Here is a 27134-nt window from a genome sequence, read left to right as displayed (position 1 = left end):
GATGCATGAAAGGCTGAGTATGAACCTGCTATAGTGGAACAATTTCTCACTGCAGCTGTTAGCACAGAACGCTCCACACCAACAAAATAAAGCAACGTCTTATGCTGCAGGAAGGGGATATAGGGACCACTGGTGGAGCATGTGACCCCCCCCCCCCCCCCAAAAAAAAGTCATCCAATCAGGTGTTTTCCAGCTACAACCCTCGCTCACCATTCCATCTGCATCCAAACAGCAGCACAACATCAGACATGCCTGAATCTGATTGTATCATAATTAAAGGGCAGCTGCATTCAATTAAGAGAAACAGCAGGAGCACCACAGCCAGAGACCTCATCATCATCATCATCGCTCCATGAATGGACTAACCACTCTTAGTCCGCGCACCCCCCCCCCCCCCCCCCCGATAGAAGCAGCGCCCTGTAAATCCATTTTTAAGGAGTGGTGTTTCGCTCTGCTCACGTCCGAGGAAGTGCGGGAGGCGTTTCTCGGCGCTCGGACGGTGCCGCGGGCTTCCAGTCTTCCGTGGAGGCTGCATCAATCCATCCGGCAGCCCCCCCGCCCCGCCACCATCACCCCTCCTCGTCGGTCCAGGTTCCGGACTCGCCCCGCAGTGACGACTGCAGGATTAGTTTATACATTCGGTTCTCTAGCTTTATGATATTACATAAACTCATACAGCTAGATAACCAAAGAGAAAAACTAACCCACGTCTCTTAAAGGGGCCGCCGCCGGAGCTGCTTCTGTTGTGGTCACATGGAGCAATCCGCCTGCATGCGCACGCCTCTCTCTCTCTCTCTCTCTCTCTCTCTCTCTCTCTCTCTCTCTCTCTCTCTCTCTCTCCTCTCTCTCTCTCTTCTTTTGCGCCCCATGATCCTCTATCTATCCATTTCTAATATTCACAAATGACTGTGCACATACTTCTAATATCCTTTATTATTACTTTTACGCCTATACATATTCCTATATATATATATATAACAGCACACATTCTAAGACTGCTCTGGAATAGAGCACAGCTGCATGGGCATTGATTAGAGGACGTCACCGCCTTAGCATCGCTCTCTTCAGACTATCATCAGTTTGGCAACAAAGTGTATTTTTCAAAATAAAAGTATAACCCCACTTTCAACATTCCTACGTTTTGCGGATTTACGTCGTTACTTGCATTCTTCACAACCACAATTGAACTTCGTCAGACTACACCTGTTTGTCATGACGGTGAAGTCATCCAGTTAATGGAGGACGATGACGCATCTCGCTGGTCATCAATGGACCGGTGTAAAAGAGTGGAAGGTCACGTGGCAACTCACTGACAGCCCTAATGCAGATATACCTACATAATTTAGCCGTATTTATTCTCTTTATTGAAACGCCCTTTTCTCAATTGAATTAAAAGCAAATATTTTACGCACATATTCTTTTTCACCCACAACCATTTCTATAACAACAACAATGTAGAAAAATGGGAAAATGTAGAGCTGGGAAAACGCCTCGGCTACCAGTGTCGGATGTGGGGTGCAGGAGGCGGGAGCGCCGCCCGGGGACGCGCGGTGTTGACGGAATTACGCACACTGATTTGCGCACACATGGGTGAGCACTGGAGATTTGGACATGAGGGACACGAGAGGAAAGCAGAAGGTAAAATATGAATAGTTCAGAGCGCGTTTACTTCATAACACAGGATTGTAAATGTTACCAATTAAGGATCGTAAACCCAAATACGGCGGTGTTGGATCCAATGTGAGGGCTTCCTCCAAAGTCCACCGAGTCCTGAGCTTCTCAAACATAGTTAGGATTGATGTGACATTTATGTTCTATAGACAACATCCCCTTAAAATAAAACGTATAACACAGTATTTATGATTCAAGTAAATACCACCATAGTTTGTCTTCATTTAAATCACATCTCTGCAACAATAATAAATAAATGTTTATTCCATTATGTTTGCTATTTACCTTATTCCAGAGTGATCGTTATCTGACAGTCTCATGGAGGAAGTGGAAGAACGTGAATTTGTGCGTTACACATTATGCTTAACAACATCAGCACAACAGGCTCTGATGCTATGCTAATGCAACTTCAGCTTTATGTGATGGGATCTCATACAATTCACAGTTTATGTTACATTTTATTCAAATGTATTTTCTTCTTTAAAAGCATACATAGCATAGCATAACATTACACACGCACACGCACACACACATACGCATGTTCTTTAAATGACAAACAGAATATGTGTGTATTTTATAATAATAAACAAATATCATAAGCCATGGAGCATTTATCTCAACTTTTATTCAGGTATTTTGGCAATAGAGTAAATTAAATAATACCAGATAGAAATCATATTTCTGTCTTTCATGTCAACCTGATATTCATTTCATACAGTAAAATACGGAAGATAGATTTTGAGTTTCTGTGTTATGTTTATATCATAAGAATAACACATTGTTTCATCGCTATCGCGTAGGTGTGTGTGTGTGTGTGTGTGTTGTGTGCGAAACGGTGCCCGTGTGTGTCAGCCTTTCATCAGCTTCACGTGAATTCATTTGGCCCCGCCCCCTGCCTGCATCGTGGACGGTCAGGTGAGCAGCGAGCTCAAAACCTCACGCTGACTGAGCAGACCTCATTTACGCTGTTGCGGTCTGAACATTTTGTGTTCGGTGTTTTTCTCTCTTTTTTTTTTTTTTATCACATTAGCCTTGGAAATTTAAAATTAATCAACAAATTAAATAAACGGGATTAGAAGTAATTAAATTGGCCTGAACTCTTTTTTTCGTGTGTTTTTTTTTTTTTTTTTGACACGCTGCATTCCCGTGTGTGGATTTAATGACACAAATCTGTAACTTATCATTAAATGAAGCGAGTCTTTTGGTCTCTCTCCTTCTTGAAAAAAAAATAATGAAATAAAATCTTTAAAAAAAAATCTACATCCAGCACTGACTAAAATATGCGTGATGGAGCTGCTGCCCTAAAGAGAAGCGACGCAGAATAGAGTCGCTGTCCTTGGTGCTGAAACCAACAGAATTCACCCGCAGCGCTGTTGGGTTTACTCATGCGCATTTAAATCTGTATGAATCTAATTAACCCTGACAGAAATGCTTTTCAAACATATTGCAAAGGTTTTAACGGTGCAAAAATAATCCCCATATTAGACAATTTTACAGGATTCAGCTGGAACAGTAACCCTAAATTAAGAAACAAAGGCAATCCGGAAATGACGGCGAATGAGACCCGCCAAATAAACACGGGTGAACTCCGGATATTAGATTTAAAGTTTATATACAATTCAATTTTATTCACTGTTCAATTTTATATCTGATGTTGCATGTTGGCATCGGTTAGTGTTTTGATATTTAAACCCTGCGCTAAATATAATTTAAGCTAAATGTTATAATACATTTCATATAATACATTTGTTTACACGACAAATTATGTGTTTTTGGAGAGGAGATATAAACTCCGAGCTGTCATTTTAATTAAGATTCTAAGCCCACCGTGCACCTGTTGCACAGTAAAGGGAAGAAAGGAAGAAAGGAAGGAAGGAAGGAAGAAAGAAATCCTTGTTATAAAAAACTATAATTCTGTCAAATTTGTTTATAAAATGTATTATTTTTAAATATTCTAATACATATTAATATTATATATATATATATTAAATGTATATAATTTACGGATCCAATAGAAAGGTTGTACTCACCAAACTTTTGCCTGTTACAGTCGCCTAAACAAATACTTGACATGTCTATTAATTTTAGATGTAACAAATCCTTCAAATATAAATCCTGTGAAATAATTCTTGTGTCTTATCTCTCTTTCTCGAGCAGGTTTAGTAAAAAAAACTCCAACGCACAAATAATTTAATGGCTCTCGATTGTACATTGTCAACTGTAAAGGCCTGATTAATTCATTTCACACTGCAGCTTCCAAGGATTTCCCCACAAATAAGTAACCCCCCCCCACCCCCACTCACCACAAAAAAAAAAAGATTTGAAAAGAAAAGAAAAAGACAAATGACAAAGAGGAAAAAATTGTCCTTCCAAAAAAAAAAAAAAAAAAAGTCAACATCAAGTTCAACAACGTGCTGGTGCTCATTAGCATCACAATGCTGTCTGGGCGCACACAAGTCTTCTTAACAAGAGGCTCTGGCGTCAAGTCCCTCCGCCTCCCAGCCAAGGGGACATTTTCCCAGGCTCTGCTAACAATCACGCACTGTTTGCTTAATAAACGCCGCGGCTCTGCATGGAGCAACTTAGCCCGCCTCATCAGCACTCAGTGAATTAATGCTCCCGCTAACATTGGACGGAACATTGGACGCTGTAGGACCTAGAAAAAATACTTTTATCTATATGTCAATCTTATTTAAAGTTATATTATTACCTCGGCTCTTACTCTTACTTTGTGGTTTTGTAGTTGCTTCCTTGACCATTATTTATTATTATTATTATTATTATTATTATTATTATTAATATTGCTAAAATAAGGCATCCACATTTTCATATAATAATAACCATTCAAGAACCATACTTACAAGCTTTGAATAAATCCCAGGTCTCTGTTTCATGTCCGTTCAGGATCAAAGTTTCATCATCTCTGCAGGTGTCCTCAAACTGAGAGCCAGGAATCCGGGGAGAATCCCAAATGTCGCGTAAACCTGCACGATGAGTCGGTCCAATCATCAGATGTGCTGATATTTGATTTAGATTTTTTTTCACGGTTGCTCGGAAACACATCGAGGCCTAGAACGTGGACGTAAAGCTGCCGCAGCATCCGATTCCGCATCCCAACAGCCTTGGATGACAGTGTGCGCGGAGCTCTTGCGTCTCTGGTCCCCCTCCTCTCAATCTCTCTCGCTCTCTCCCTCGCTCGCTCACTTGATCGCGTGCGCGCGCGCACACACGCACACGCAGGAGGCTGCGTGGACAATGTGTACCGAAACTCACACACACATTTCGCACCCCATTGCATTGACCATAGCGCCCATTGTTCTATTTAAACGACGCGTCTTCCTTCTCAGTTGCGCGCAGCATCTGTTTATGGCAGCATTTGACAGCCGAGGTGAGCGACATGCAGCCTCTGTATCTGACCGTGTGTGGAGGACGAATCGGTGGGGGCAACAACCCCGAAATTTGGGTTTGTCGGGATGAGGCAAATAATGCGTCAAATGCTTTGCGCTGCGTGATCTTAAAGCAAAGCAGAAGGTGACCGACTACACGCTGCACACCCACAGTCACTTCCCTGGAGCGTCACGTTGCTTTACGTGCAGCGACGTCCCACTACTCTGTGCGTAACAGACCAAACTGGGCATTGGTGCGCCAAATCTTAAACGATAGCACGCATAAATAATAATAATAATAATAATAAAGAATCGGACTGTACAATGTTGGTTATAACAGCAGATGGGAGGCAACATCAGAATCTATATAGACCTTGAAATGAACGTAATTTTGCGTGTTGACGTCAGGTGTAGTTTATAGGTTACCCAATGCGCCTGTGTGTGGAATCCACGGCGGTGGATTGGGTGGTAACTCCATACGTTGCGGCTGTCTCCTATTATAGATGCACTTTCAGTGGTTTGATTTGTTATTCAGAAGAATAGCAACCGAATGTTCTCCCTAAAGGACATTTTAAAATTCTAAATAAGCATCTCATTATAGGCAATTTGTTGTAATTTAATAATTATAATAATAATAACAACAATGTTATATTATAACGTGTTATTATTAATAGTGTTGTTGTTGTTGTTGTTGTTGTTGTTGTTGTAACTAAATAATTAGTTACAATTCCCTTAAAATGTCACTCTTTTGTGGAAGTTATTCATAGTCTGAAAACTAATAACGACAAAATTGAAATAATGGTATTATTCTGCAGACATATATTTATGTCAAAAGAAGCGTATATATAAAAGGAATAACAATATCATTTTAATATCTAAACATATATAAATTCAGATGAACAATACACAAAGCATATTAATGGACCCAACAATGAGATATTTCGTGTCATCTATAAACGAATGGCAGGAAACGGGTAGTAATTGCGACTGAAAGTTTAGCGCTAGAGAGCGACATCTATCGGCAGAACATCGGCACTATAGCGCTCAGGCCTGCGGGAGCTGTGAGTGGCCGCCATCTAAATATATATTAAAAACAACATAAAGTGTCTTAAAAACTCAGGACAAAAATATTAGAGAAACACAAAATCAAAATGCATATTTTATTTTTTATTTTAACGTTTCAACTTTAAAGATAAAGTGGATTGAATGAAAGTAGTCAATGCCTTTCATATATGATGCGGGTTCAAAGAGCTGTTGATGAAATATGAAAACACGAACATACGTATAAATATGAACTTTCTGTCGACACAAATGTTCCTCTATCCGATAGTATCGCAGAGTGACTTGTCATCAGACCCACACGATGACGCAAATGGAAGAAATCTTCGATAAGGTACAGATTTTTTTTAAATACGTGATTTGCGTGGAGAGATTTTGGTATCATAGGCAATTGGAAAAAACAAACGAACACTGAAATGTAAAATATTGCCAAATTGGAAGTGACTATTTTGGTGTCTTTTATTTATTTGTATGTTTTAATCACGTATAATCTGTACAATTAATTATCATAAATATAAGGGAAACTGAAAAACTCATCAGAAATAACAAAGAAACAAAAAAATCACGTCTGTCTTGATATGGGTTTAAAAAAATCATGTCACTGATGAATCTTGTTTGTTTGTATGTTACTGTAAAAAGCCGTCAATCATCCAAAACATATTTAGGTTTTCATTGAATTAATTATTGCGCATAGTTCTGGAATTCGATTGGATAAATAACTTCATTAATAATTAGATAGATCTGTGATTTTTTTTTTTTCAAACGTATAGCCAAATGGTTAATTCACTGTAAATTATTTCGGATGTGCTTTATTACCACGAACAGGCAAAAATATTGGGAAAATATTTTGCAACTTAGCTTCAGTAGTTTTTTCAAGTTATCATAGAATATTGCATGAATGAGTTGTTCAAGACAAAACACGTTTAAAAAACAGCAATATAGAGAATATTATAGTCTTTATAAGCAATAAACGTAAATATAGGACAGATCTAAACGATTAATTCAGCGCAAGCAGATATTTATTGAATAAAGAGTATTTCCTCTGTTTCTCATGATGTTTTCAGGCTTTTTGATTTTTAATTAGAATTATATAAAACTTGTCCAAAATGTTAATGCTTATTGATACTTTTATTTACATCTGTAAGCATTTGTTTATTGACATTAATAATCTCATGTATAGTCTTGCACTCACACATTACTTAAGTACAAATATTCTAATCCTAATTTTCCTAATCCACATTCCCCATAAACCTCTTAATTTCAGTCAGATTGTGATTATTATGTCATGCATGACCACACTGAGACCTGTTGGCTTCAATTGCCCATAATTGACCAAGTCAAGTGGCCACTTCGGTGACTTGTCAGAGCTGCGACCTGAACAGGTCACAAATCACACATGAGAACCAACAGGGAATAAAAAATGTCCCAAATTAGCACCTAATGGTAGCTCAGTGGCATACTGCTTTGTAACGTTGGCAGTTGCCGAGGTGAGGTCAATAATTTTAAATAATCCATTTAAACATCTGTGTTCTAAATCATATATTTATGTATATATTTATGTCTCTATCTGAAATTCAACATTATAGAAGTGTGAAGAATCTTGAGAGAATTACTTCAAAGTTGTGTATTTCTGTCTGGTAGAACCCAAGACCCTAACCCTAACCCAAACTAAAATAACATTTTCATTAATACGTCTCTCTACTGGGGTTTTTGTTCATAACATGGAGCATTTTTTCTTTAATGATTGTAAAAGTTCTTTGCGAGTAGGCTATTTATCACAGTACATTGTACACAGTACTGCACTGGTACTGCTCAACAATCTTATTGCATGGCTTTTAGGGGACCAACACATTAAGGGATCACCTAAGCCTGGAACAATCCTTCAGACACCTCATGAGACATATAGAATATTTCTCTCACATGTTGCAGTATGAGACACATTTTTGAGACTTGTTTATCTGTCATAACTCCCTCATTAACAAGCATCACAGGTATGAAGGAAAATACAGACTGAACCAGACTCATGATGTCTGGTGAAAAAAAAACAAGGCTAAGTTTTAAAGAAGAAGAGCAATATAATAAATAATAAAATAAAATAATAATAGTCATTATTATTATTTTAATAATAAGCTTTTCTTCAGAATGCTAAACAGGAAACAGGTTTGTAACTTACGTTTGAAGCTTCTTCTGATGCTCAGAATAAGGGAGAGATGTTGGTTCATTCCCCGCCACGTGAAAACAGACTGGCGTTCTTGCTGCTTTGCTGGTGTAATTGCGAACAGGCTGAAGTTTATGTTAATGAGCACTGGCATCAGCCTGAACAGCCTCCCCTCCATAAAGGAGAGGAGCAAGGGGCCAAAGTCGCATCTCTTTTCCCAGGCAATTCCACTGGTCAAGTTCAAGCGCAGCGCCAGTGTGCTTGAACTTGTCAACGAAATTGTCATTCAGAGCACGTGAATGCACAGAGAGACTTCACTGGGAGAGGAGGGGGGCCTGCAAACAGCTTCTATATATATATATATGTATATATTCATTTCATATATGTGTACATCTATATTCACTTTTGTTTTCAAAATAAATATTTATAAAAGCAGATTGCTGGCTTTTATTTTTAGTGAATGCAGAGGAATGTATAAATTTATGTATTCAACCTTAACTTGCAGCAGTGCGTATGAAGTATGAAGATGATGGATATTCAGATTAAGGGACAGCAAGTGAGTGTCATACAGATGCCTAATATTGTGTTCCTTTAAATAAACCTTAATTGAAATATTTATATTGCATTCTATTATTTATAGAATTTTTTTTGTCATAAAAGGGACAAAGGTTGTACAAAATTAAAAGCATCCAAGTGCCAAATCACATTTGTGTATTCCTCTGTGAGCACATCACCCATGTGTGCATCCTGGCTGCTGCATGGATCAAGAATGGGATCATCTGCATTACAAACACTTATCGAAACAGAATTAGCAGCATGCATTTGTATGATAACAGTTTAAATGTGCAATGATTCATGTCACCCAAATCCAAAATCCGTGTGAGGATAAGTCAGAGTAACAGCTTAATGTGTTGCTGCAGAACACAGTCAAGCTAATTTCCCCCGTTTGAATGTGAAACCAGATAAAACAGTCATTATGCAGACACAAATCCCATAAACAGACTGTTATTGTGTGTAGTGTACGTTTAGTGGCATGGTGGCACAGTGGTTAGTGCTGTCGCCTCACAGAAGGAAGGTGCTGGGTTCGTATCCTATCTGTGCGGAGTTCGTTTGTTCTCCCTGTGTCAGCGTGGGTTTTCTCCGGGTTCTCCGGTTTCCTCCCACCTCCAAAAACATGCAAGTTATGAGTGTGTGTGCGTGAATGGCACACTGATTTGATGAGAAGGATATCTCCAAATCTGAGCCCGCTATTCGATTTGATTGGGTACACCAAGGCAGCAACGATTGATCAGGTGGAGGACAGGAAACAGGAGGACAGTGACCCCCCCCTTTGAGCTCTATTCCCTATATCTTGTGATGTACTGTATGTCCACGTCTGGTAATTGACAGTTATGAGTCTCCTTCTGCTTTTCAATAATACCCTGTGACAAAACGGACCTGGTTCCCACATCTATCCCACCGCACTGCAAAGGAGGCAGCAGCTAGGAGTGAGGCCAAAAAGAAAAAAGAGCAGGGAAAAACAAAGGGGGGGGATGAGCGGGAGAGCGGACACAGTAGCAGTGCTAGTGGGAGTTTCCTTTGACGGGGGCACCACTGCAACATTTGCATATATTCAAATCAGACAATGAATCCCTCGCATGAGGGCAAACAAAGACAAGCCAATGGGAGGGCTGCGATCCTGCTGCGGGTTCAGAAGCAGCCGCCAGTATCCCAGCAGCTCCCTGGGAGAAACACAGGGAAGTGCTGTGGGAACCGAGAGGCCCCCCGAGTTGAGCAGAACGAGGGGAGCCACTTATAGTCTGCGGCAAATTAGCATTTTATTTGTGTCTGTTTTCCTGCAGTAATTTCTGCCCCACCACTTCAACCGCAGATGGCTAACATGCAGAGGGATTAGCATCTGTGCCAAAGATGATTATGGAAGTGTCTTTTTTCCACCACACCAGACTCTTAAAAAATCAGCTCGCTATTAAGCTGAACGACTGATTTTATGTGATTTATGTTTACAGACGCCCCTGACTGCTGGTGCATTTACGCTCACCAGAGATGCTGCTGCTGCTGCTTCACCGCGCAAAGCTCCATTTGATCAAATTCGCAGCTCTCATTCAAATGTCATGCTCTCACGTGAATATTCCCTGGGCCAAGGATCAGACACATCTTCAACAGAAGGGCTGCCACCAATTAGCAGAAAGCAGGAATTCAATCAACTTCAGCAGACCACCCAAATCACACGGACGCACACGCTAATCAGAGATTTCAATGTGGCGATTGGTTTCGGAACAAGATGCTTTCGGCGGCATTCTGTTGGAAACATTCCGCACTGTTGGAGGCATATGGGCCTCTGCTTTACAGAGGATGAGCTGACATTATAATGCATGTGCAGGCCAGTGTGTGTGTGTGTGTGTTCCACACTTGGAGCAGTGCACCCAGAGCTGCTATCCTTGTTCTGTGTCCTTAAACACCTCGTCATTTATAAGGATAGAGATCACAAGACATAACACAACAACAAATTATAAAGACTTCAGGTTCCAAGATACATGCTTTTTTTTTTAAAAATATATAAGCTATGCTTTCATTTTTATCCATGTGAAGACAAATGCTTCATGATTACATCTAGTTGCGTGTGTCCTGTTTGGCTCTTCCTGTCCCCAATGTGTTTTAATGCCGACATTGAGAGTAAGCTGAGAAGCATATCTGAGACTTTAAGATGCACCATTTGCATAATGATTGTTTCCAATGAAATGTAAAGATGCATGATGGTGGAAGCATGCAGCAGGGAGATTATCATTAGGAGGGTCTCACAGAAGTGTTTCAGGGGTGTTGAGGTAGAACAAGGAACTAAGACCGATTCAGTTTTACATTTTAATTAGAGATGAGGAGCGGGAGCCTCTTGGTGAAATTAAACCTACTCTACTGGATACTGTAGAAGGCCAAATCTAGGTTTGAGCTCTAACCCCATTCAAAAGATGCTCAATGAGTGATACGTCCATTGAGAATGAAAGGCCATGCAATAACTGGGACCTTACCACAACCCCACTGCCACTCTGGGACACTCTGTTCACAACTTGGGCACCAACAACGCCAACCGCTCATGCAATGACACACATAATGCCTGCCATCTGCCAAATGTGCTGGCAATCTTTTATTATGCAAAACTAACTCCTGCCTCAGCTGTCTTGGTTGCTGCTCTCAGATGATGTTGCTGGTGGAGAAGACAGATGTGGTGTTCCTGCAGCTGGAACAGATACAGATGGAACAGGTTGGACTGGCTCTTGAAGACCAGACTGAAGAAATGAACATTCACTGTCTTTGCTGCAAATCCTTATGAGGTGGACCACTAAGTCAATAGCTTGTTTACTCTGAGTTCTTGATCCCTGTGTAGGAGGTGGCTTTTTGGCTTCACCACATCTGCGGCTAAGTTTCACATTTACGAGTTGCCCTGAAGGCAGCACACGACTCTGCCACTACTACATCCGGGACATTCAGCAGTTTCCGCATGTCTGCATGTGAAGAGGCCCCGGCAGGCAGTCCCTCTCCGGTTCCAGCCACATCTGACCAGAGAAGAAATGGTGATTTAATTCGCATCCCGGCGGCGTAAATTAACCAGCAGCCTGTTGTAAACATCGCCGGCGAGCTCCTACTAATTGTATTTGCAGAGGGTCGCTGTGGGAGCGAGGGTGCTATTTGCTAGTTAGCTAGCTAGCTCGCTAGCGCTTGCGGTATCAGTGACAGGTGGCTGTGGCGCTAAATTTAGCTCAACTTTACCATTTGCTAGCATTGATTCAGTTTGCAGTCTTCAATGCAGCCTGTCTTTATAATTGTCGAGTTGATTCGGTTACATTTAGCTTTGTGTTGTGACTTCGTTTTAGCCGCAGCCGTGAGGTATTTGAACTCACCTTTCGGTGCAGGAATCTTCGCTGGGGAAGTTTCTTTGATCCTTAACGCGCGTGTTTGATCTCATAGGCGCTGATGGGGGTTCAGCTGGTCGTCAGCTTGCTGGCTGCTAGCGTTATGCAGCGGATGGCTCCGCATTGTTCGTTCGCACGCTGGCTCCTGTGCAATGGCAGGTGAGTTACGACTCCCAATCAGATTAACTTTATACACTCCTAGTAATGTTTGCGTTAACGTGCTGTGACGCGCGCTTCTGTCCTCACTTGCAGTTTGTTTCGGTTCAAGCACCCGTCAGAAGGGGAGCTGTGCGCACTGGCTGGGAAGCAGATGCCTAAACAGAACAGGAGGGACAGGTGGGAATCACACCAGAGTCCCGTCCTAGCAGTGCTATCTTAATAAACAGATATAAGTAGAAAGCACCCACACAAGTGCATACCCCCCCCCCCCAAAATGTTTTTGTATTCTTAATTGAGCCAAATGTGGATTCTAATCTGGATCTTGATCCTAATGAATATGGTGGTGTAACATCACGTTCTGAGACTCGGTTAGTGTTTTTTAGTTTGACGCATTTGAATCGAAGGCTCTGAAAAGACCCGTCCGTCGACCTTCTTGTAAATTCAAATGAAAGTATGTGTTTCTTAGCTGTTTAACAAGCCCGTATTATCATCTTTGTTGATTTCTAGGAGACAGAACGGGGAGAGCAAGCCTCTCACTGTACCCAAAGACATCGACCTTCACCTGGAGAAGGCTCCCATCAACGCCATCGACGCTCTCGGTAGGGCAAACATTCTTTTATGCCGCAGTGAGCTGGATTGTTGACTCGGCCTTAACCTCTCCATTCACAGTATTTACATTTATCCTTGCTAGGCCCTGCCTTCATACGAAGCGTAGCGATTGTGGTTTTGATAGGTGGAAAACAAACTAAACTTTTTTTTTTTTTTTTTCTTGTCTCATATTTCAGTGCTCCGTTTTTTCCTGGAATACCAGTGGCTGGTAGATTTCGCTGTCTACACGACAGGAGTTTTCCTGTTCACCGAGTGTTACTACAGTGTTGTAGATGCCAGGAAAGAGGTCAATATAGGAGCAATCTGGTGTGTCCTGACTGTGATCTTTAGCCTGTATCCTTCAGTTATTGTATAAATAAGTACGCAAGGAGAAGAAATGTCCTTGATGAGAATTTAGCTGTTTTGAAACGCATCAATACATGAACCCCCACTGAGGTGTATGAAGGGAACTCGGAGAGGATGACCTTTGTTTGCCTCCTGGTTGTTTTCGTTTAACCCTGCGCCCTCAGAAAGACCCTTCATACGCTGATGAGACACTACTTCCGCTCTGAAGAGGGTGGGGAACGTTCGGTGTGCCTTGCCTTCGGCTTCCTGTCGTTGCTCCTGGCGATGCTGGTGCTGGTCGTCAGAGAGGATTACCTGGAGTTTGGTCTGGAGTCTGGATTTTCCAGCCTGTTTGACAATTTGGAAATATTTGCCAAACAGCAGGGCTACGCTGACTGGCCGTAAGTAGCCGTCTGTCGGATGGCAACGTTTGGCTGCGTCTGTGAATAAGCCGCTTGGCCTGAGGGGGGTTTGTCGAAGACGCAGAATTGCATTTGCTTGTTTGCAACCTTTCAGAATCCCAGTGACCAAACTGACTGTGAAGCTCGGTCTGGCTGCTCTCTGCGCTTACATCGGCTCCCTCCTGGCTTTCCCTGGCCTGCGACTGTCTCAGACTCACCTCGATGCCGTGCAGATGAACTCGGACCGGCCGCTCGTCCAGTAAGAGCTCATACGTTTAGTTCTGTGACGAGCGGTGTACCACAAGGAAAAGAAAACATCACAGCAGCAATAGTTTGCTCTCTCAGAAGTCCTGAATGCTTTCTTCAGGTTGCTGCTGCACATGAGTTTCCTTTCGCCGGTCGTCATCTTGGTTCTGTGGGTGAAGCCAATGGCGAGGGATTTTCTGGCCAGCGCGCCGCTTGGGAAGACCTCTGTCACATTGTGAGTTCGCTCATATTGTCCTTTACGACTCATCTCTAATCCGTGAAGAGAACATCTGCTGTTAACGCGGGCTGTCCGTGAACTCTAGCGGTCGCTGCCTGACGTCATGATGCGTTCTGATTGCCTGCAGAGTTTCCAGTGACGCGTTCGACAGCATGCGCCTGTGGATCATCGTGGCGTCTTGCGTGCTGAGACTCGCTCTGACTCGCTACCACATGCAGGCCTACCTCAATCTGGCTCAGAAGTGGGTCGAGCAGATGAAGAAGGAGGCGGGACGCATCGCTGCAATTGACATTCAGAGGAAGGTCGGCTATTTGGATGCGGAAGAGTTTAATTTTCCAGCAGAAACGTTGATGCAGAGCTTTTGTTTATTTTGAGAACATGGGGAAAGGTGAACTGAGAACAAGTTTGATGTTTTCCAGGTGACTCGTATCTTTTGCTACTTGACTGTAGTTACACTCCAATATCTGGTTCCTGTTTTTCTCATCCTCTTCTCGACATTGGCCCTGAAGGCACTAGGTGAGTAGAATACCGCCTCCACCATCACGACGCTTTAAGGGCGAGTACACGCTTCACCTGCACGTGTTTGTACTTTTTACACCTAACAGTAGCAATAGTTTAGTATTTTTGGGAACATTCTCTTGATTTAGATGAGTAGATTAGCTGTTAGCTGGGTCTGACTTAAGAGTGGTAAAATATATTGTTTTTTTTGTCTCATATTCAATGATTGATTAATTTTTCAAGTGCTTCAATAATAATAATCATCCACCCCCGCTCTATAATGATTGATCTCCACTAATCTCATAGGGGACTTCTCCTGGGGGGCGCCTGTGGAGGAGATTCCTGGAGTCACCCCGGCACTCGTGATCCCCGCGGAAGCGCCTGTCCTGCCCGGTGGTCTTGATGAAGAAGAAGGAGCAGAGGACATGGAGGAGGACATCCAGGCCACCGTAGCGCGCCTGTCAGGTGCCTTCTCAGCACTGCGGACTGTCCTCACTCCAATTTTCTTCCGAGGTGTCTTCGCCTTCCTCACCTGGTGGGTCGCGGCCTGCCAGGTCCTCGCCTCGCTGTTTGGCGTTTACTTCCACCAGTATCTTATGCAGAACTAAATGATGGACGTTCCTGCAACGCAACCCAGCTTGTTCTGCACATCAAAGGAAAGCTGCAAGACTGCAAAGGGGGCGTTTGAGCAAAACCACTTGGGTACACGCAGGACGCACCTTCTTCTCGGTGTGTTGAGAAAACAAGTGATGAGCGGCGTCTGTTGCAGTATTGGCCGCTTTGCTGCCCTCAATGACTTTGGGCTACCAGTGGGCTACTAGTATCAATAATACAAATGTACGGAGAGAACTGGTCCCTGCAAAAGTAGCAGCAGCACCACCAGGCCCCTCCCTGGCGCCGCCCATGACTACCGTCACTCGCAAGGATTTCGGTTCTCATTGCGAGACCATTGTGAGCGTTGCACTCAGCTTCACCTGCTGCTGCTGAAGCAGATGTGACAGTTCTAAGAGCCATAAAGAAGAAGTGAAATGACCTGAAGTGCAAAAGGTATGCGATCACTGCATACGTTGTCCCCAGAGGGAATGGAACCGGCGCTCCTCCGCTTGTCACCACTTCCAGCTGTTCATTCTGGTTCATCTGACCTGGGTCAAACCCAAAGCAGACACCTGGCTGGACCCTCCCTCCAAAAAAAGTTAAAGTGATTCTAAAGCTGCTTCATTAAATGCTGTGTATGAGATGTTTAACTGGTACCAGGATAAGCAGTACTGCTGTATTACTGTGTACGTGTTGTTTTATGTTCGGGACTTTTTGTCCCTGAAAGAACCGATTCAAGAGTGCTAAATGTTTTCTTTTTAAAGTATTTTTCTGCTGTAACATTTCGATTGCTAGTACGTAGTGGAGTTCTAATCAAGAAGGGCTGGGCTGAAGAGTTGTTGCTTGCATCCTTAGTTTCCTACATAATTCCCAAGTGCCTGGGAGCTCAGGGATCTTCATATTTAGAGTGAGTTAGATAAAGTAATCCCTAAAAACCTTTGTGTTTGAGCTTTCTATACTCACTTTCTTTTACTAACACTACTCACTGGCAGCATTTTTAGTTGTCTTAATTGCTGATTTCAGCTCTTTAGTTTTGCAACGACTAATGTTTTAGTTTGTGTATTTGAATTGAGGGCTCTGAAGTCATGTTACTGTGAAGGTCATATGAAAATGTCGCTTTTTTTTTTGATTTTCTGAGTGAACTTTGAGCTTTAAGTGCTTTTTGTGTGGTTCAATAAAACATTTTCAGTCTCATGTCAGGATGTTGTTCCTGCTTGAATGTGCCTTCCCTGGAGGATTGTGTGTGTGTGTGTGTGTGTGTGTGTGTGTGTGTGGGGGGGGGGGGGGGGGGGGTGCTCAATCCCACATGACAATGGTATAATACAACTCTGAAAAGGGGCTTTTGATGGTAAAATAATTGGACAGATTTATGAATTTGGAAAAATGTAGTGAGCTGATTCCAAGGCAGAACCTGAATGCTGACCTCCACTGATTCTGTTTTGATTTCTTTGTAGAGGTTTTCAGGAAGAATCACTGACTCTCTTTTCATACACATTAATTAGATGTTCTGCGTTTTCCAGCCGTATCCAACCACAGTCTGACATATGACGACCCCATGTGGAGAAAAAAGGGAAATTCATTCAAACTTTAATATCTTGTTATTCACAGAGCCAAACATGAACGTGCAAAACTAAAATACATATCAAAATAGACTGGGATATAATAAAAACAAATATTCCTAATAAAAAATTGCAATATGTGGGTTTTTATGAAATATCCAATGAATAATTAGACTTGCTCCTTACAGTGTCTCATATACGTAATCCAAAAATATTTTAAGACAGAAATTGCAGTAAAGCTCAATATCTGCAGAATGCATTTACTAAATGAAGCCCTTTAGAGAAAAATAGAAGACACCATTTATTTTTGCTATTTAAATTAAATTAGAGTCAATATAGAGAAATGTGATATCTTTGATCGCAATACTTTGGGACGATGTTAAAACACTTTGGTCTCTAGTTGAATTAGAATGCCATAGCTTTTGTTTTGGTGAAGTAAAGTAAACGGATTAAACTAGACTCAAAGCTGTGGAGGAATAACCAGACTAAAACGCACACCTAACTATAATAAATATGGAAATAATCAATTTACTACTTCCCAACAAAAACCCTCATCAACTCCCTGAGACAAATGGATGCCCAGAATTTTAAACGATACAATTTCAAGTCTGTCTTGAATCAATGCACTGAAGCAGCTTTATTTTTTGATGTATTTGTCTATACTGGCCCCTAAATAGATTTTCTGCTAAATGTGTTTCCAAAACCATCCCATATCCTCACATTAGCTCCGCGCAGAAAACTACTGCTAACCAAACAATAATGTGTGTGTTCTCGTGGGATCAATTGAACGATGCAGAGAAATTCTCCATCAGCCAGGAGAGACCAGCTCTGTGAGGAGAGGAAGAGAGACTCTGGGATGATGAGCAAAGATCAACCCTGTGTGTGTGTGTGTGTGTGTGTGTGTGTGAGAGAGAACGAGACAACTGGATTCGATAAAGATAGCTGATTGAATAGTAGATGGAGATGGAGACTGCAGCACCCAACTATCTCTGCCACCCATCGCTCATCGGTAGCTCCTCCCCTTGCTCTTCATCCTGCTGGTAGCCAGCTTCAGCAAACTCCTTCGGATCGCTGGCTGGCCGGGCTTCTAGGGGGGTATGGCGATCAGAATCGGGGTTGCTCGTCGGGGGGGTGGACAGAGGCATGTGCTCAGGAGAGCTACGCTCTGATTTGATTGTGAGGTTGAGGGAGAGCAAATGTGGCGAGTGTGGGGAGCATGACTGGGAGGAGAAGGAGCACCCGCCACCGGGCATCCTGGAAACAAAAACACAGAGCGCCTGAGTTCGTCAGTTATGTCTTATTTGTATCAGATGCAGTTATAACCAACAAATATGTAATAACACAGTTATAATCAGTGAAAATGTATTTTCATTATATATATATAATTTGTTTTGTTTATATATATGACCATTGTATAATTTTCTTTTCATTTTTGTTGTTTGTTCTGTCTGTTTATCAGGTGTAGTTTGCATTTGAGTGTTGGACACAGGTTATCAATGCTAACTATTATATGGCTGCCTGGTATGCAGGACTGTGATAAGTGTGAACTGTAAATATAAAATGGGAACGTTTTCCTTCTGGTGAAGATCGGATCAATCCAAGCATTGCACAACGGAAGTGGAAAAAAATATAAAAGTGTGTGTGGATTAGATTGCCGTGATTCCACATTTCATTCATACGGAGGTGTGATATTACGTATTGCTGTTCTGACCCTGTGCTTATATGAATCCCGTGGGGCTCCTGAGGTGACTGCGATGGCTGCCAGGGGTTCGCTGCCCCTCGCTGAAGACTAACCGAGTGATAAAAACCAGGTTGACTGTAATCTAGAACGAAAGACATGGATAGAATTTAAAATATTAGCCACAATCCCAGGAAGACAGACTATAATATCTTCACTTTAAGAGTGCAGTTTGATATTTTTTGCAAATAAATATTTTTTAAATATATAACCCTTATAGCTGCACTGCAAGCTTGAAGCCACAGACGGATACAACAATGTAATTATGAGAGGGAAAGCAGATTGGCAGATTTCCCACAACCTTGAACTTCTCTTCTACACCTTTTTTTTATTATCTGGCTTCAGTTCTGGACTCTTATTAAATACTATTTATATTAAGTTACCATATAAAATCTGCTATGCATCAAACGTACCAGAGGATCCAGGGGAGGGCAGACCGTAACCCCCCACGCTGTGACCCAGCACCCCCGCTTTGCCCATGGCTACCATGGAGCTGCCAGTGTGCATGCCCTGGTACAAGACCCCCCTCTGGCAAACAAGGAAAGAGAAATGGTTAAACTGGGAAGATATCAGGTGATAAAGTGACATAATCTAACATAAAATAGCAACACAACATTATGAATTATGAACATTAGGTCTACTGGGTCATAGGTCACAGGTTCAATGACCTATCTGTAAATTGTTTAGTGGAAGACACTAACTTACAGCAGAGCTGTGGTTAACACGCGTGGCCCCCATGCACGGATTAGCAGCATCTGCCCGTAGGTTCTCGCCACCCAGGCTCAGCGGAGGGGGGCTTTTCACGTCCAGAGCGTGACTCAGGCTGCTGTGGGAGAACACGGAGTAGCCGATACCTAATGCAGCAAACGAGAGGAGCAGGAAGTGAAAGGAGATGCAAGCTTGTTTCCAGCCACAGAGGAATAATGAATCCTCTGTGATGCATCCATCACCTCCTGTTTCTGTTGGTAAAAATCAAAAAAAAAAAACACACACACACACACACACACACACACAGACCACTTCCTGTGAGCTCACTACCAACTGCTTATAAGGTCAACAGTCGGTCGAAATGTGTGCATTTTACAGCGAGCACATATTATGACCCCAACAAACATTTAATGGACTTTCAAGCATAATATTGATTATTTAATTTTATTTTTTTTAAATGTCTAATTGTTAATTATATGGATTTTATTCAATATTTTTCATTGATTTTCTGTATACAGGTCTCTCTAGAAGGAGAGATTAGATAATGCTTTATTTCTAATTATAAAAGCAAAACATTATAATGGGTTTTGATTTAATTGCATTGCAATCAAATATTACTCATCTGCATAAAGGCATATTGCTGAACATTGGGTATTAAATAATTCAGCTCATTGTCTATTCTGTATGATGGTGACGTCTAACAGCTTTGATAACGTTCGTATTTTGTACATCTTTTAGTTTTTACGGTTTTAGTTGACCTAAGGCCTTATTTGAAGGCTCTGCAAAAAGAAACGTCGTCATCGACGTGAACAAATCGTGAACCAAATCTTTCACTCTATGACGAAGACATATAAAGTAATTTCATTTAGTCGAGGAACATTAAATGGCTCGACTCACCTGGATGTTGAGACATGAATGCATTTGGTGCAGCAGGACTAGCAGCACCCGGTCTGGAGCTCAGAGACTTAAAGCCAGGAGGTCTGTGGGGCGCCATGCAGGATGCAGAGGAGTTGGGGAAACCATTCTCACAGCCAGCAGACACCAGGAACTGGGCTTCCAGTGGGAGAAGCGATTGAGACTGAAGAGTAAAAGCAACAATCCCTTCAATACATGTATATTCAAATAAAAAAAAACAGGGAAAGTGTACAAATTGTTGAAAAATATCCAATCAAGTCTGATGTGCTTAATTTCATCAATGTGATGAGAATAAGAAGAATATAAAACAAGCTCAGTTGAAGTGTGTGTGAGGACTGACGTGGAAGCGCTGGCGAGCAGAGAGATCCATACCCTCGCCAAGAGGATATTTATCCACGGCCACCTGCGTGCTGTCTTCACTGTCGATCTCTGAGCCTTCGAGGCTGAGGCCCTTCCTCCTCAGAGTCTGGGATAGAAGGCGCACATAGGAAATGGAATGCTCAGCAATAGCGCAGGTTGCCTGTGACAGCTGTGATTGTTTGTGTATTTACAACCTGCATTCCTGCTTTGCAGTGCGTTTCTAAATCAAGCTTTACCGTCTAGTGACTCTTTCACGAGCAGCACGGACAAGTACCTCCAGGATGTCTGTGTTGGTGCGACTCTCGTGAGGCTCGCTGTACTCTGTGTACTTCAGGAGCACTTTGTCCATGTCTGTGCTGGCGTATTGGAACAGGCGGTTGGTGCTGTTGAAGATGATGAGGGCGATCTCGCAGTCACAGAGCACACTCAGCTCGTACGCCTTCTTCATCAGACCAAACTTGCGCTTGGTGAAAGTCACCTATGGCACGGAAGACACGGCGAGGTGCGTCGTTTGAGTTTTGATGTCAGCCACGTGATGATGATTTGGAAGAAAACGTGCATCTTTCAGATTTCAGATCAGAGCTAAAATACTAATAGTTAAAATTGTTTGATATTTCCTCCACGATCCTGCAGCATTTAGATATCAGCACACAAAACGTATTCTAATGTCTTATCAGAACCTTTCTCTCGGGCTCTCGGCTGAATTATCTATGTAGTGTGACTGAGAATCACTCAAGCAGACCTACTGTTGTAAAAAAAAAAGAAAAGGTTGTGATTTTAATTTAATCTAAATACAATACAGGAGATTAACCCACCTGCCTGTTCCTCTGATCCACAATACGAGAAATCTGTATTTTCCTTCTTCCCATTTCCCCCCCCTCTGCAAAACAGCAAAATAAAATATTGCAATGGAACATTTGCAAAATTCAACATGAAGAATCACATTTTATATGGGATTATGTTTTATCATTTTTATTCTAAAGAAATAAGGATTGTGTGAGAAACCCTTCACCAAAGCCTCAATTTGCACAGTGGCCACAGAACATTTTTCTAATGTAAATACACTCATTTCTGGTGGGAAAATTCATTTATTTGGTTTAAGTGACGCTGGAGCCCCCCCCCCTGGTTGTGGCAGGGTGTTTATTTTTACCACCATTAGGCGATGCGGTCTAAAGTTAGAGCGTCCCTTGCCGAGCCAGCAGTCCACCCAGCCTGACACCCTCACAGTCTGGGTTACCCCCAGGCCAGCAACACAGAACACCACACAGCCCCGAGAGACAGGGTTAAAAATACAGCTCATTTTACAGGCTCATCAGGCAGCAGCTAATCCCAGACAGTAGAGAGAGAACGATGTGTGTTTGTTTTAAAGATGATTGAACCTAAAGGGCCACCCACTCCTCTCTCATGCACCGCCAGGTTGGGGATAAAAAGCTGATTTGGAGAGGCTGTCAAAGGGATGGATCCATCATGGTTGGCCTGAGAATGTCCTTTCTGAAACTCACACCTGCTGTTTTTCTGTTTCTCTCCGTTTGGAAACTCCCTCATACTTTCCCTGCCTTTGCAGGATTGTACATTAGAAATATACAAGATCAGAGGATTATTTTCACTCTTTGTAGTCGTAGTAGTAGTAGTAGTAGTAGAAGTATCTGCACATTCATAAATCAAATGCAGGCATTAATTTGCTCTATGTGTGTGGGGGTATCTTCACTCTGTGCTCCAACATCAGTCAAATGACTACATTGGTCTGACTCGTCTGACCCTGCAGTGAACTGACTGTCTCCGAAGCCCAGAGGAATTTTGCTGGTTTTCCCCCCTAAATCCTGGACATGTATGAGACGTCCCTATATTTAGTACCCTGTCCTCTCCTGCTGGTGCCTGAGCGGATATGGCGCCTGTGTTCTCACGACCCAGAAATTGCCCGCCGTCCCTCAACGTGAACTTGGCACACATACATTTGAGGCATTTGTGGAGGAATCTCCCCTCTTTGCCCTTATTATTACCTTATAAAGCCCTGTGATGTCCGCTGTGTCCAATGCACTGTAGAGACGAGACACCTCAACAACAATGGCTGAAGACGATGGGATGGCTTCCACTATAAAGCTGGGCACACTGTTAATAAAAAGCACAAAAAAACAGTATTGGTTCAACCAAGAAGTTGACTACAGTAAAGAATGTTCTTGGTTTTTGTTTTTTTTGGACGAGAAATTAGTCTTTGCAACCTTTTCTCGAGACATGTTAGTGGCGAGAGGAGAGAGAGAAAGAGAGAAAAGAGAGAGCAGGGCCTACACTTTACACAGCCCACAAAGGTATTTATCTCAAGACAGAAGGTTCCTCTCCTCTTAGAAATAACCAAATGATCATTTCCCCAGCCGGATTGCATGATTAATGGGGCAAATATAGCTACACTTCCAGCCAGACAGGGAGGAGTTGGCTCGTGCACTGCATGAGGTTTAGTGAGTCTGTAAGTCTGTTGGCGGCATAACGGCTGAGATAGGTAGGAAAAGCCTAGCTGGCTCACACATGACGTACTTCTGGATGTTGTACTATATGGCAACGACCATTTGAGGTCAGTGAATGCACCACAGCAAAAGCAGCACAAACCCTACAGCCTGCGACCTGCGATCTCTGCGATCAAACATCCTCATCGCTGAGAAACACAGTGAAATCACAGATCGTTTAAATTAAAGCTAGCAAACCTCCAGAGTACTGTACAAACATAAAACCGAATGTCTTATTGCACTATAATAGTGAATTAAATCCAGATTTGCAAACGTGGGCTTCTGGAAGGAAAGACTGCCGTATTGCCAGGTAGTGGAAACTGAGGACAAATGCACAGCGGGCTCCAGCACACCCAGGGAGGGTCCGGGTGATCTCTGGGGGACCTCACTGTGACAACAATTCCCATGCACAGAGAACTGAAAGCTTGTGCATCAACACAGAAGATGAATGTGTTGCACCTTTGAGGTTTTTTTTTTGCTGCTGCAGTGAACCATGCGCATGATTGAGACAGAAAAAATAAGTAGGTCATTTCTAGAGTTTTGTGGTTTCTGCTTTGATGATGTTATAGTTTTAAAAATCATGGTAAGCACGCACTGGAACTTTGAACCATAGAAACAAATAGCTTCATGGCGACAAAGCAGATGAAACACCCAGTAGCATTTTCTATATCAAATAGGCCCATTTTCAGTCTGAAATATAGTGAAGGTAGAGTTTCAATGTTCAGTCAAAGGGAAATTACTGTAACAAAAAGTGATTTACTTCACTCTTAGCAGGTTTCCAATGCAACAGTTGTAATGCAGCGAGATAAATAACGTTGAACAGAGTTCAATTTAGGCTTGTTATTGTTATTCACATCACAATCCTGTGTAAAATGGTAAAATATTAAATGAGGCCGTAAAATAGAGGACCAAATTTTGCATGAATTCATACATTCATCCTCAAAAATGAATGTTAAAAAAAGCCAAAAAATGGTGATGTGCAACAGACTTATCCATTTAAATAAGAAGGTAATGTTTTAAACAAATCGGCAGCACTAATTGGTTTGAGTTCAAAACTAAGAAATGACACGAATTACCATAAATCATGATCGGGATCAACAAATGTGTGATTCTCATCGTGTTTGTCATCTTCAGGGGTCAGACAGTTCGCTCCCTCGCTCGGCCTTTGCAGAGTAATGGTGAGGAAATATTTGTCTAATTTTAACAGGAGATAATTGAATTCCGTTGATATTTTTGATAGAGCCAGAATAGCCAGCCTGCAGTACATCCATGCAGGCATGAGCCAAACCTTTGACCAATCATTGAATAGATATACACACACACACAAAAAAGGTTTTTCTACAGGTCACGAGGTCGTTTGTGCAAAATGATCAATGTTCAGATCGGTAGAGAGAGCAAAATAGAATTTCCCCTCTTTTAATTCCTTTATCGGTCTCTCCTACATTTGGAATCGAGAAGTCAAATGATTGAAAAGGCAACAGGTTGTAGTGATGAGAAAGATGAATTCAGCCTGCCGTGCAGACTCAATTTGCACAGTAAGCTGCTCTGTGGCAAAAATAAATCAATCAATATAAAAATACACATCTTAAAAAAAGTCTGTGAATAATTAGACATAATAAAGTTCTTACGTCATTCAAAATAGACCGTTTAAGAATAGCCCGTCTGTCCCTGCAGTTGCCGAGCATCTCTGTTTTATTATAGCCTCATAATAAGCTGATTTCGGTGACACGGCAACAGGTACTTTATCTACAGCTGTGCCATTCCTATTAGCACTCAGGAAACTTAACTTGTCTTCTTCACCACAGAGATACTAGAAAAAACACGAAAAGCGTCTGATCTCACCTGATCTTGATGTTTCTCTGCTTGCCTCCGAGAAACGATCACTTAAATACTTTTTTTTTAAATTTTGTTTTAATCAAACACAGATGACTCCTGCCCTGCTTCGTGATGTCGAGATATTCACCTGCCGGGGTTCGGCAGTGGCGGATGATTCAGGAGCGCTGCTTTCCAACAGCTGGCAGCTGCTGCCCGCCTCTCTGTCACCGCGCGCCGCCCCCTGCGCCGCCATTGGACGCGCGCTCCTCTGCGTGCCGCCCCGACGCAGCGCGCTGTCAGCGGATCGCAGCAGAATGTAAACGACACAGGCTGCATTTAGAGTCTAGAGTTACATGACAGAGCGGGCATCAAACACTTTAACGCTCCGTCTCAAAGGAGCGCTTATTTAGGTGCGTTTGATATTTATACTCTGGAGTTTGAGCACGTGGCAGCTGAAAATGCCGCCTTTTGGTGCGCAATTTGCGTCCAGCATGTTCTATGTGACAGCCAGGCTGCGAGCAGAATTAAATCTTCAACCTAGATTATAAAAGAAGGTGAAAGATTTTTAGGAAATGATAACAAATGCAGAATGTAATAAGCAAAACGTTAATTTGTTAATTGTTTGTTTACTGTTGTGTTATGTCATTTTTAGAGGGGCAATAGAGGCTGTTTGTGGCTTGTCTGCCACAGTCGCCATCCCGTGGTGAGGATGAGGCATTAAACGATTACGTTCAATTTTATTAAGGTTTTTACCTCCACAAAGGCATTATGTTCTCTCTTTTGTTTGTTTGTCTAAACTTTAACAAGATAATGCATTGTAATATGATAATACTATGTATAATATGTAATCTAATCTGCAGGGGGCTTAGGTTTATGCAGCCATGATATTGCAATCCATAAGGCTCTAAAAAAATGGCGTCTGAGTCTCTTTGGTTTTACAATCATATCAGGATGATGTGTTTGTAAAACAGGACTAAAGTCCCCTTTTTGACTGGTTTACTTCTAAAAGTATTTTTTGTTATGTAATAGCAAACTTCAGAGTAATATAATAAAAAAAGCATTATTATAGAATAAATATAGGGGTTCTGTGCAACAGTATGTTTTCTTATTTTCTACCTTGATAATATTCATGTGACGCCTGATATTCCTTTCAGCAAATAGCATAGGAGTCTAAATCCACCAGTCGGGGATTCTCACCTCAGGTTTGTGTGGAGTATTATTTTTTTGTGAAATTGCATATGGAATTGTTCATCATCACATCATTGACTATTGGGGATGTGGCACATTGGACTACTAAAAATAATTAGGTGAGACTTTGTGATCACTGATCAGTGGAAGTGTGGAACAACTCTATTTCTCTCTCTCTCACACACACACACTGATAAACATATCAAGGCACCAGATCCCTATGAGGAATAGTTCAGACAGTGTATCTGATGCAATCGTTAGCAACATCCCTGCAAACTGCCTCCAGGACTCACTTGCACATCAAGTCAATAGAGAATAGAGCAAACCCTGTAAGTACAGAGAGCATCACCTGCAGCTAAATGGAAATCGTATTGTTCCTCTCTGTGCTGCTGAAGCAAGTGCTGGGATTCATGTTTATATTCTGTTGGTGCAGCAGAGCAGTGAGGAAGGGACAGAGAGGGAGAGCAGCAATCAGGCCACCAAGCCAGAGCAGCAGAATCTGAATCAATTCTTCTAATCAATTGATTCAATATTGAACCTGACTTCTGGTATTGTCTTCAATTAATGATGAACCAGCCGAGAGGCTGCAGGTTTTCTTTCCAACCGTCTCTCCAGCAGCTGATCTCACTAATGAGCTCCTTCTCTCACATTGGAGGAGGCGTTGATAATTGAAATCACCTGCCTGAGTAACCGGCTGGAAGGAAAACCTGCAGCGTCTCGGCCCCCCACCGGACAGGTTCGATACTCAGGGAAACCAGAACTTCATCCATTGACCGAAACGTTTTTTTATTTTATTTTCGTTTTTTTCTATTGCGGCAGCCCCAGATTTAATCTAATTTTGCGCACACATATTAAAAAAGGCCGGTTTAATTAAGAGCCTGTGTTATTGTTAACTGCTGTGGGATTACAGAGTTTTCTGTATTTTGGGCTGCCAGGATGTTCCGTCTTCGGTCGGTGAGCGTCGACGCGTCGCTTCCGAGGAGCCCGCGGAGTTAAAGTGCGTTGTTGTCGAGAAGTTTATAATCTGGGGATTTAAACGCACATCACATGCCCAATCCAGCCAGCGGCGCCCCCCCCCCCCACTGAAGAACCACAGCAAAAAAAT

General features: G+C 42.2%; 2 protein-coding genes across 2 annotated transcripts; one reads left to right on the top strand and one right to left on the bottom strand.

Annotated features, from left to right (window-relative positions):
* The first annotated feature begins 11467 nt into the window (after positions 1-11467).
* On the top strand, positions 11468-16432 carry LOC137916311 (transmembrane protein 161A-like). The gene is made up of 11 exons (XM_068759354.1): positions 11468-11530; positions 12235-12338; positions 12432-12515; positions 12846-12937; positions 13124-13280; positions 13457-13672; positions 13788-13931; positions 14040-14153; positions 14284-14458; positions 14576-14672; positions 14961-16432. Exons 1-11 carry the CDS (start codon positions 11468-11470, stop codon positions 15260-15262), a joined length of 1548 nt encoding a protein of 515 aa, XP_068615455.1. The 3' UTR covers positions 15263-16432.
* Positions 16433-17790: 1358 nt separating this feature from the next.
* Positions 17791-21397, bottom strand: LOC137916307 (myocyte-specific enhancer factor 2B-like). Its single transcript, XM_068759350.1, has 8 exons — positions 21344-21397; positions 20803-21006; positions 20509-20634; positions 20151-20331; positions 19251-19399; positions 18959-19073; positions 18519-18630; positions 17791-18061 (listed from the first exon to the last, which is right to left on the bottom strand). The coding sequence occupies exons 1-8, from the start codon at positions 21395-21397 to the stop codon at positions 17791-17793; spliced, it is 1212 nt and encodes a 403-aa protein (XP_068615451.1).
* Positions 21398-27134: the final 5737 nt, after the last annotated feature.

Source organism: Brachionichthys hirsutus, unplaced genomic scaffold (genome assembly GCF_040956055.1).
Source record: "Brachionichthys hirsutus isolate HB-005 unplaced genomic scaffold, CSIRO-AGI_Bhir_v1 contig_456, whole genome shotgun sequence".
Lineage (NCBI taxonomy): Eukaryota > Metazoa > Chordata > Actinopteri > Lophiiformes > Brachionichthyidae > Brachionichthys > Brachionichthys hirsutus.
This window is presented reverse-complemented; position numbering and strand designations above follow the sequence as displayed.